This window comes from Sciurus carolinensis, unplaced genomic scaffold (assembly GCF_902686445.1).
Source record: "Sciurus carolinensis unplaced genomic scaffold, mSciCar1.2, whole genome shotgun sequence".
Classification (NCBI taxonomy): Eukaryota; Metazoa; Chordata; class Mammalia; order Rodentia; family Sciuridae; genus Sciurus; species Sciurus carolinensis.
In genome coordinates, this window is record NW_025920118.1 from 459077 (window position 1) to 470294 (window position 11218).

Here is an 11218-nt window from a genome sequence, read left to right on the forward strand (position 1 = left end):
CACGTAGTCATTTCTAGGTTTTCCCTTGAGCCAATCCCCATTTGAACTAGTCTCACAACCCCATGAGGCACAATAGTAGGCCTCTGGCCCCCCACATTGATAGGTATGGGCGCGCCCGGGGCAAAAATACCAAGTTTGGAATTTACAGGGTGGATAGGAGTCCCCTTCGGTTATCTGAGTGTTTGGGAATACGGATTTCTACTTCCAAGATCCTTTAGCTAATTTACAAAGATCAAAAGTTAAGTCCGGCCACCAGGTATTTAGGGCATGATGCCCTTGAGCCAGGACCAGTTTCTTTCCAGTTTCAATATTGTGAATAAACCAAACTAGATTTCTGGATACATGTGGACTGCCATAGGACATCATGGGAAACAAAGTTAAGATAATTAACAGCGTGAAAGTCTTATCTTTAGTGGGTTTTGGGTGCGTTGTAACCTCCATGTTGATTCCTGGGGTGCAGGGGTGGTGTCTTGTGGATGTGCAGCTTTCGCGTGGGATGCGTTGACCCAAGCTGCAATGCCGTCTACCTTGATGGCGGTAGGGGTGGTCAGCAAGACGGTGTAAGGTCCTTTCCAGCGAGGTTCAAGGTTTTTGTTCTGATGCCTGCGGACCCAGACGGTGTCCCCTATTTTGAAGGAGTGTGGCACTGTTGGTTTCTCCAGTTGTTCCTTGTAGGCTGCCGCTAGGGGCTTCCAGACTTCATTTTGGACTAACTGTAATGCGCGTAAGTGGGTCTGCAGGGGGGTAAATAGAGCAGAAATCTCAGTTTCATAGAAATTTACATTAGGTGGTGGTGCGCCATACAGGATTTCAAAGGGGGTTAACCCCTGAGGACCAGGTGTGTTCCTGGCCCTGTACAAAGCTAATGGCAGGAGTTGTACCCAGTCTCTAGTGCCAGTTTCAAGCGTTAATTTAGTTAAAGTCTCCTTAATGGTTCTATTCATTCTTTCTACCTGTCCTGAACTTTGGGGTCGATAAGCACAATGTAATTTCCAATTAATCCCCAATGTACTGGCCACTAACTGACTTACCTGAGAGGTGAAGGCAGGCCCGTTGTCTGATCCAAAGGTCCCTGGGATACCATACCTTGGAAAAATTTCTTCCAACAGCTTCTTTGCCACAACTTTGGCCGTTTCATGTCGGGTAGGGTACGCTTCTACCCATCCAGAGAAGGTATCAACAAAAACTAAGAGGTATTTGTATCCATACATACCAGGCTTGATCTCCGTAAAGTCCACTTCCCAATTGGTCCCAGGTTTATGTCCTTTGGCCCGTACCCCGGCTCCTGTGTTGATCTTGCCTGCATTCACCTGGGCACAGGCTTGGCAATTTTCTACTGCTTGCTTAATAAGAGAGTCTCTATGGGGCAAGTATAGATTTCCTTCCCCTCGATCCAAGAGGTTTTTCATTTTCTTTGTCCCTAAGTGTGTGAGCCGGTGCAGGGACTTAATTAATTCCTTGGCATTCCTGAGTGGCATTATTGTCTTCCCTTGGTATTCCCAGGTGTTCTCTGCTGAGTTATAGTTAGCCCCTAGGTTTTGTATAATGTCTAGGTCCTTGTCCTCGTACACCCATTGTTCATCAGGATCAATGGAAGTCTTTGTGGCCTTTTGGGGCAATAGAGTAGTCACCAGGAACTGGGGGCCTAAAGCTGCATTCCTAGAAGTTTCGTCTGCCAGTCTGTTTCCTTTTGCCTCTAGATAGTCTCCCTTTTGGTGACCAGGGCAATGTATTATACTTAGTCTCTTTGGCAGGAAGAGGGCCTTTAATAAGGCTAAGATTTCAGTCTTATTCTTGATCTCTTTTCCCTCTGAGGTTAATAACCCTCGCCGCCGATATATTTCTCCATGGATATGGGCGGTAGCAAAGGCATACCAACTGTCTGTGTATACATTGAGTTTCTTCCCCTCAGCCAGTTTTAAGGCCTGCGTCAGAGCTATCAGCTCTGCTCGCTGGGCTGATGTTCCTCCCGGTAATGCGCTCGCCCAGATTACCTCTGATTCAGTGGTGACGGCTGCTCCTGCTTATCGTTCCCCGTCTAGCAAATAGCTACTCCCGTCAGTGAACCAGACTAACTCCGTGTCCGTCATGGGTTGGTCTGACAGATATGGTCGAGTTCCTTGGGTCTCTGCAAGAATCTGTTGGCAATTGTGGGGGACGGGTCCCCCGGGGAGGGGCAGGAGCGTGGCTGGGTTTAGAGTTACTAAAGGACCGAACCGTATTCGGTCCGTGTCCAGCAATAAAGATTGGTAGTGGGTAAGCCGGGCATTGGAGATCCAGCGGTCAGGAGGTTGCCAGATTACTGCTTCGATGGCATGTGGAGTTAACAAGGTTAGTGGTTGTCCCAGAGTCAGTTTAGTAGCATCCTTAATCAAGATTGCTACTGCCGCTATCATCCGGAGGCAGGGAGGCCATCCTGATGCCACAGGGTCCAACTTCTTTGATAAGTAGGCGATTGGGCGTCTCCATGGTCCCAATTTCTGGGTTAGGACTCCCTTTGCATATCCCTGCTTTTCGTGAACAAAGAGGTCAAAAGGCTTGGTGACGTCCGGTAAACCCAGGGCAGGGGCAGATAGGAGGGCCTGTTTGATGTGGTCAAATGCCCTCTGATGTTCATTTGTCCAGGCGAAAGGGCTGTTCTGCTTTGTCAATAGGTACAGAGGGGCTGCTATCTCTGCAAACCCAGGAATCCATAGTCTACAAAAACCTGCTGTCTCCAGGAATTCCCGTAGTTGTTTGGGATTCTGGGGAGTGGAAATACTCGAGATAGTCTCTTTCCGGGCTGCGGTGAGCCATCTCTGACCATTATGAAGCTCATACCCGAGGTAAGTAACTTTCGTCTGACAGATTTGTGCCTTCTTTGCAGAGGCCCGGTACCCCAATTGCCCTAGAGCCTGCAGTAATGCTTTGGTCCCTTCAGTACATTCTTCTTTGGTAGGGGCCACCATTAGAATGTCATCTACGTATTGGAGTATTATTAGGGAGGGGTTTCTTACCCGGAAATCAGCTAAGTCCTGATGTAGGGCTTCATCAAAAAGTGTTGGACTGTTCTTAAATCCTTGTGGTAACCGAGTCCAGGTCAATTGTCCTGAGAGTCCTTCCTCAGGATCCTTCCATTCAAATGCAAATAGGGCCTGGCTCTGAGGACTCAACCTCAAGCAGAAGAATGCATCCTTCAAATCTAGGACAGTATACCAGGTATGGGTGGGAGGCAAGGTACTAAGGAGGTTATAAGGGTTGGGTACCATGGGGTGGATGTCTTCCACTCTCTTGTTTATTTCCCTTAAGTCTTGGACCGGGCGATAGTCTTGAGTCCATGGCTTTTTGACTGGGAGTAAGGGGGTGTTCCAGGGTGACCAGCAAGGTGTCAGTATGCCTTGATCTAGGAGCCGCTTGATATGCGGTTTAATGCCTAGGTAAGCTTCCCTGGACATGGGGTATTGTTTAATATTGATAGGTATTGCAGTGGTCTTGAGTGAGATCACAATGGGGGCTTGGCGTATTGCCATTCCCATTCCCCCAGTTTCAGCCCAGGCCTCTGGGTAGGAGCTGAGCCAATAGTCCATATCTTTGCCAAGTTTGGGGAGTTTGTCAAATAGTCTATATTCATCTTCCAAGTTAAAAGTCAGTATATGGAGAGGCACCCCATTGGGCCCACTTATAGAGGCCCTTCCATCCTCAAAACAAATCTGGGCTTTTAGTTTGGTTAGTAAGTCTCTTGCTAGTAATGGGTATGGACAGTCGGGCACATGCAGGAATGAGTGGGAGACCTTACCTGAGACAAGGTGGACTTCTCTTTTAGTGGTCCATCGATACGGTTTGCATCCGGTGGTCCCCTGGACCCATGTTGTCCTTCCACTTAGGAGTCCGGGGTCCTGCGTCAGCACTGAATGTTGGGCTCCTGTGTCCACTAGGAAGGTTACCGGTTGCTCCCCCACTTGTAGAGTTATCCGGGGCTCAGGGGGGAGCTCCTGGCCCTGACATCCCTAATCTTCATCATCCAAAGTTAGTAGTTGAGAGGTTTTGTTGGGGTCCCTCCTTGAGTTGGGGAGCCTTTTGGGATTTTTTTGGACAGTCTTTTACCCAATGTCCTTTTTCCTTGCAGTAGGCGCATTGGTTGCATTCCACTTGGGGCCTGCTTCGTCCCCTTTCTGTCCCTGGCCTAGTCTCTTGTGGCCCTGTCTGAGCTATTGCAGCCAGTACTTTACTTATTTCTTTATTACGCTTTCGATCCCTCTTATCTAATTCCTCTCGGTATCTCAAATCCCTTTCCTCCTGCACTTTCCTAATCCTCTCTTCTTTTTCTTCTGGAGTTTCCCTCTTATTGTAAATCTTTTCTGCTTCCTTTAACAAATCTGCTAGGGAGAAATCCTGCAGATTATCCAACCTTTGTAGCTTGCTTCTAATGTCAGGGGCAGATTGCCAAATGAATGCCATAGAGACATTGCCTTTCTGTTCCTCACTATCTGGGTCGAAAGGAGTAAACCTTCGATATGCCTCCTTCAATCTTTCTAGAAATGCAGTAGGGGTTTCGTCCGCCCTCTGAACAGTTTGTCTTACCTGAGCCAAATTGGTGGGCCTTCGTCCAGCCCCATGGAGACCCGCTATGAGTAACTGGTGATAGAGACGTAGGTGGTTCCTACCTTCATCAGTGTTGTAATCCCAATCAGGCCGCGTCAAGGGAAAAGCCTCATTAATTAGATTGGGGAGTTGGGTGGGATGCCCATTGTCCCCAGGAACATTTTTACGGGCTTCTAATAAGACTTTTTGTCTCTCCTCGGAGGTGAGGAGAGTCTAGAGAAGCTGCTGGCAGTCATCCCAGGTCGGTTGGTGGGTCACTAGAATGGACTCAATCGAAGAGGTTAAGGCTACAGGGTCACTCGAGAAGGAAGGGTTATGGGTTTTCCAGTTATAAAGGTCGAAGGCAGAGAAAGGCCAGTATTGATATTGACCGTTGGGACCTCCAGTCTGTCTCAAGGGGAAAGCCTTTGAGGTTTCCCTAGAAGTTGTAGGCTCCTTGCACCCCCGGAGTCTTCCCACCATCGGAGAGGGGTCTGGGAGGGTCCCGGCAGTTGGGGGTTCCTCATCCTCCTCGGAGGAATCTGGATGAGGGTTGGTGTCGGGGAGAGGTTGAGGAGGGTAAGGTGGGGGTTCCTCTGTTAGTAGGTCTATCAAGGTATTCTCCTCGGGCGGAAGGACAGTCCGAGGTTTTGACTTAGGAGGAACTGAGGGCTTTGATTTATCCAGTATAGGGTATAGTCTAGAGGTTTGGGCGGTCTGAGGAGGGACTGGAATAAGAGGAGTGGGAGGAGGAAGGGAGGGCTCGTTAGGAAGGGAAGAGAGGAGGGGTTTTGGGGTAGAGAAGGGGGTGACCCATGGTGGTGGGTCAAAAACCAGGTCTTCCCAAGTCACGATGTATGGAACTTGGTCAGGATGTCCTCTAGGGCCTGGAATGAAGATGTGGGATTTGACCTGTGAAACAAGATCAGGATTAAAGGATCCTTCTTTGGGCCAGCCTACGTTGAAGGTTGGCCATTCAGAAGTGCAGAGGGTTACCCACTTCTTCTTTTTGACCTTGACCGACAAGTTGCTGGCACGGTTTCGGACGTCTTGCCAATGGTCGAGGGTGAGACTCAGGGGGGTTACCATGGATTGCCCCATTTCAGTCTCGCTAGCGGAAGGGAAGTTAAGGAACAGGCACAAGATAGCAAAGACAAGACAACAGATCACAAACGCTGCGCGTCTTCGGCACAAACCGAAAGTACCAAGTGGTGTCGGAGAGCATAAGTCCCTCCAGCCAAAAAAACAAGGTGACGTATCCCTCGGATACGTGTGGAATCCCGAAGAATCGGGCACTTAGGTCCCCTGGGACGTCTCCCAGGGTGGCAGGGGAGAAGTCTGAGTTCGTCAACTCCTTCTCGGGCTGCCCAAAGTACAAAGTGACCACGCGTGATCAGACTAACGCTGCGCTCAAGAGACGTGGAAACAGACATGCAGAGATTCAAGAAATATGACAACACGACAACGAGCTCGAGCTGGCCAGCTTACCTCCCAGTAGGTCTTCCAGAGGTTCCTCGGGCAGGGATTTGGGGCAGCAAGAACACCGATCTCGGTGGGACCTCCAGATGAAAGACCCTCAGTCCCCCTGTCCAAGGAAGATCACGCGAAGACACTGGCTGCAAGAGCAAGAGGCTCTTTATTGATACACAGGCACCTGCGGGTGCTCAGCAAAACCTCAGCCGGAGCTTCGGAGAACTGGCACACCAGGCTTTGGGGTACAGGGTTTTTATAGGGTGAAGGGGCAGGTTTCGCGCGCGCGGTAAGCAACAGGTTTCTTATTGGCTATTTTGAATCCAGCACATAGGTCACCTAAAGGGTAAGGTTGTTTTTCAAACTTTTGCTTGACATCTTCATGGTTCCTGCTTATCAGTTCCTGTTTCGACTCGATATTCTGTACTTTCCCAACCGCCCTGTTCTTTCTCAGTTCCCGTTTATCAGTGTAACGGCCTCCGGGCAGGTCGTGCCGTTGAGAGCATGGTGGTATCTGTGCTGCTAACTGTCTCAAGGACAAACAGGACTGCTGGGCCCCTGTGCTTACCAAGGTTGTTAAGAGATATTTGTCCGAGGAATGTGCGGTTGCCTGGAGACCTTATCCGTCAAGGACGGGAGCGGGGCTTAGCCCCGACTCAGGGTTCAAGGCATGGAGTTGGGGCCTTTCATTCCCACTATTAAATGTTGAATTTTTATAACATGAACTAAATACAAAGATCATAAAAACAAGGCATAGTAATAGATCAACTCTACTTTGTGTACAACCAAAGAAACAACAGTTGTACCCCATTTGTGTACAATGAATTAAAATAAACAAATAAAAAATAACATGGAACAATTATGTAGGTTAAGTGAATAAAATTATGTAATAAAAAATCTCAAAAACTGAAAAGATCCATTGAATATTGTATTTCTTTTACTGTTATAATTATTGAGAAGGGATTACTAAAATCAAAAAATCTGGCTTAATAATGTAATCTAGAAAGCCAGGTGGGGTGGCAAACACCTGGAATCCCAGCAGTTGAGGAGGCTGAGGCAGGAGAATGAAAACTTCAAAGCCAGCCTCAAAACTTAGCAAGGCCCTAGTAACTTAAAGATACCCTGTCTTAAAATAAAAACAGACTGGAGAAGAGACTCAGTGGTGAACTGCTCCTGGGTTCAATTCTTGGTACCAAGAAAAAATAATAATATAATCTAGGAATTAGTACTAATCCTACCAAACATAAAAAATAATCTATCAGCTGTCATTACACCACTTACCTATCATTATGAAAAAGTCCTATCACAGGGGAAAAAAGAGGCATATAAAAGTCAATTTATTAAGCATATATATGATATTTTAGCAAGAAAAAGGGCAATCTCAGTTTTAAAATTTTAGGGCTAGGATATTACTCAGTGGTAAGGCCTTGACTAAAATATGCAAGTCCTGGATTCAAAACTGAGTACTGAAAAAGAAAAAAAAGAAAAAAAAAGAAAGAAATACATGGTGGTATTTATTACTCCTTAATACAAAGATTTTTTAGGTTAAACTTTATAAAAATAAATGACATAAATTAAAAGCTGAAAATACTGTAGGGAGTGAGTCAAGGTCTTTGATTATGATAATTGTTAAGCCAACACACATAGAACATTAAGTGTTTCATCATTTATTGTTCATTTAATCTCACAACACTACTGCAAGACAAATAATTTTATTTTCCTCATTCTACAACAAAGACAACTAATTTGCAGAGATAACTTGCCCAAATTATAAAGCTAGCTAACAAATAATTTACAGATGCAAATTTAAAGCACATAAGAAAATAAGTAGGTATAGCATACATGAGGCCAATTCAAAAGCAAGAGAACAAGACAGAGGGCATAACTTGAAGATAAATGGCTTGCCCAGCATGTGTAAAACTCTGAGTACATACCCAGAACCTAAAAAAAAATGAGGGGGACAATGACAATATCTCAAAAAGGCCGAAAAACAAATTGAGAACTACAAAGGATTTGTAGCTCCAAATACTACCAAGAAAAGTAGCATATTTCTTAAATAATAGAAAAATATGTTTAATTGCCCCAAGGGCCTGGTGTATATTAAGCAAGTACCACTGAGTCCTTTTAGATTTTATTCTGATAAATGAATTTTCTTCTATTTCTTCACCTTATTATCCTTTTAGGCTGAAAAATGAAGCTACCTATAGTCACAAAGTGTGTATAAAAGAAAAGTTCAACAATTATAATGTTATTAAAATATGTCAAATCAAATAAAATGTTATCTTTTGATTTGAAAATCCTGGCGTTAAAGACAAAATAACTCAGGTCTATTGACCTAAGCAGAGAATATGAAAGCTAGTTCTTGAAGAAGTGATGAAAATTTGGCTACTTAATTCTTCACCTATAAAATTAAGACTTCGGATTAGTGTTTTAAATAGTTCATTTTAGACCAGTTTTGTATTCTCACAAAATAGAGCAAAAGATACACATGATATCCTGCTCCAAAACACAGTTATCCCTGTATTATTAACATTCTACCCCAGATAGGTACATTTGTTATAGCTGATAAACATACATTGACACATCATTATCACTTCAAATCCACAGTTTACCCTAGTATTCACTCTTACTGTTGTATACTGTATGAGTTTGAGCAAATTTAAAATGACTGTATCCACCATTGTGATATTACAGAGTAGTTTTTTTAATTTTAAATTTCTTCTAATTAGTTGTACATAACATTAGAGTGCAATGTTTTTGACCAAAAACTTTGTGCTTCTCTTGTTCATCTTTTTCTTCTCCCTACCCACTGGCAACAACTGTTCTTTTTACTGTCTTCATAGCTTTCCTTTTCCAAGATGCCACATCGTTCCAATCATACAGCACATAGCCTGTTCAGATTAGCTTCTTTCAATTTATCTGGTAATATACATAATGCATGGAAGTTTTCTCTATGTCTTTTCATGACCTAATAACTCATTTCAAAATATTTAGGATTGAGTAATACCACACTGATTACATATTCCATATGGTTATTTCCCTTATCCTCAGTTTTGCTTCCCATGATTTCGGTTACTTATGGATAAACACCTTCCAAAAATATTAAATGAAAATTTCCAGAAATAAACTATTCACAAGTGTAAATTGTTTCTTACAGCAGAATATTACAATATTTTGTAATTAGCTATTGTTAGTATCTTACTTTGCATACACTTTTGTTTGCCTTCTGACACTTGTAATTTTCTTTTTTGATAGTCAAAATCTGTTACATAAAAGGAACTGCTATGAATGGACCATCAGTAATAGTATAGATGATGCTGAGGAAAGGAAGCATTCTTTCTATTATTATCAGCTTATTTTAATAGGATGCCTCTGAATTGTGAACTTCACAAGTGATTTTCAGTCTCCTTCTCACCTTCAGGTACAATGGTATAGTTACAGAGAAATAGTGTAGGGTCTCTCCTTTCCCCAAGTCAGTTAGGCCCTGATAAGACCCCTGACAGTTAAGTTCTGGTTAGTTTCTCCCACAGAAAGACCTTTATAAGAAGAAAGGAATGCTCTAATATATTTTATGTAGGTCAGTTTTCGCCACAGTCTGCCAGAACATGAGAGAAGTTTTTCAAATGTTCTCTACAGAAAACTGAGTTCCTGGAGGTAAAACTTACAAAAATATTTCCACCTCCCATGACTCTTAGCAAGTTTTTACTTCTCATATATGTATACATTGAGCCTCCAGATATACATCAATTACACCTTAGATATTGTCTACCCAGGCATTACTTTCCATGAAGATTTCTCATTGTGGTTTTATGCGCTGGTGGTTGTGATGATTCCTGTTCACCTACTTCTCCAATTTTGGGGACTATAGTTGGTCCTGTCACTTCCCTTTTCTTCTGAATCTAAGACATATTCTTGATTTTTTAGAAGTGTGAGTAGAATTATTAGGTACTTTAATATTGCCTATTTATTTTCAGTTTTGGGGATGGAAACCAGGATATTGCACAAGCCAGGCAAACACTAACACTGAACTACATTCTCAACCTCAAATCATTGATCATGATTTTTCAGTTTGCTCAAGATTTTACTATTGTTAAGATGGAGTTGTGACTCTTGAACTTGTTACCTGCCAGATTTAAAAGCCTATGTCTAAGAATTTTATCAATATCTAGAGTACTGAAAATTTTAAGTAATAATGCACATATACACCCAGACAGATGCTTATTCCCTAAATAAATCTGCATGTACCTATCAGGTCATATTCAAGTAAATCTTGCATATTAGTTGCTCTTATACAAAATAAAGGGTACAGATATAAATCAGAGCACAACTCCAACCAAGATATTAAGCTACCAGCTCAGTGGGCAAAATCTGAAAAAGTTCATTGTTTAGCCTTTACCAATTACAGAAAACTTTATCTGCACTCTTTCTTTTAGCCATAATCTAGCAACCTTCAACACATTTCATAGCTTCTATAGGATTATAATTAAACAAAATTAAAAATATAGCATATGCCTAAGCCTGAAAGGAACCAAAGGAGAAATACATGTTTATATTTATTAGTTAGACCTGCCCTGCAAGAAATGTATCTCAAAGTCCTGTGAAGAAATAAAGATCTCAATTTAGGTAAATACAAAATAAATAAATAAATAAATGTCTTTTTTCAATTTGATTATATAAATCCTACATATGCCTAGAAATAGTGGGCAGCCACAATAAATCTCCACTACCAACTACTTTTAGCATAATTTCAAAAAGATGAATGCAAACTGCCAGAGGTTTTATTTTCTAATAAAAATGGATATAATGTAAGCATTCCTAAATGACATTTATACTTGCCTCGGTCATCTAACCAATACAAGCTATGTTTTCTCTGCTTGGTTAGAAAATATTGCACTTAAATGTAAAGAAACTTTAAATATAAAGTCAATTTCATAATGTATTGGGGCTTTAAAAATAATCAATATTTACATATCTGTATCTATGTTACTATAATAGCATTTCTTTTATTGCCTTTTCAAAATTATCAGGCATACAGATGGAAACTGCAAGGAAAAGCAGTATTTTACACTAACACTGATTTTTGGGTTGATTTTGGATGCTTTAATTCTTTAATTACAAAAAAATGAAGTTTTACCTTCCCACTGAAGTAAAACCAAGCAATTGATTGATGAGAACATATGTGTATATT

At 42.4% G+C, this 11218-nt stretch overlaps 1 protein-coding gene across 1 annotated transcript; it reads right to left on the minus strand.

Annotated features, from left to right (window-relative positions):
• Nucleotides 1-386: 386 nt before the first annotated feature.
• LOC124973613 (uncharacterized) lies at nucleotides 387-6139 on the minus strand. Its single transcript, XM_047537452.1, is given in 3 exon segments — nucleotides 387-4018; nucleotides 4050-5277; nucleotides 5326-6139. Coding segments are annotated over 3 exon segments (5196 nt in total). The 5' UTR covers nucleotides 5662-6139.
• Between the last annotated feature and the right edge of the window lie 5079 nt (nucleotides 6140-11218).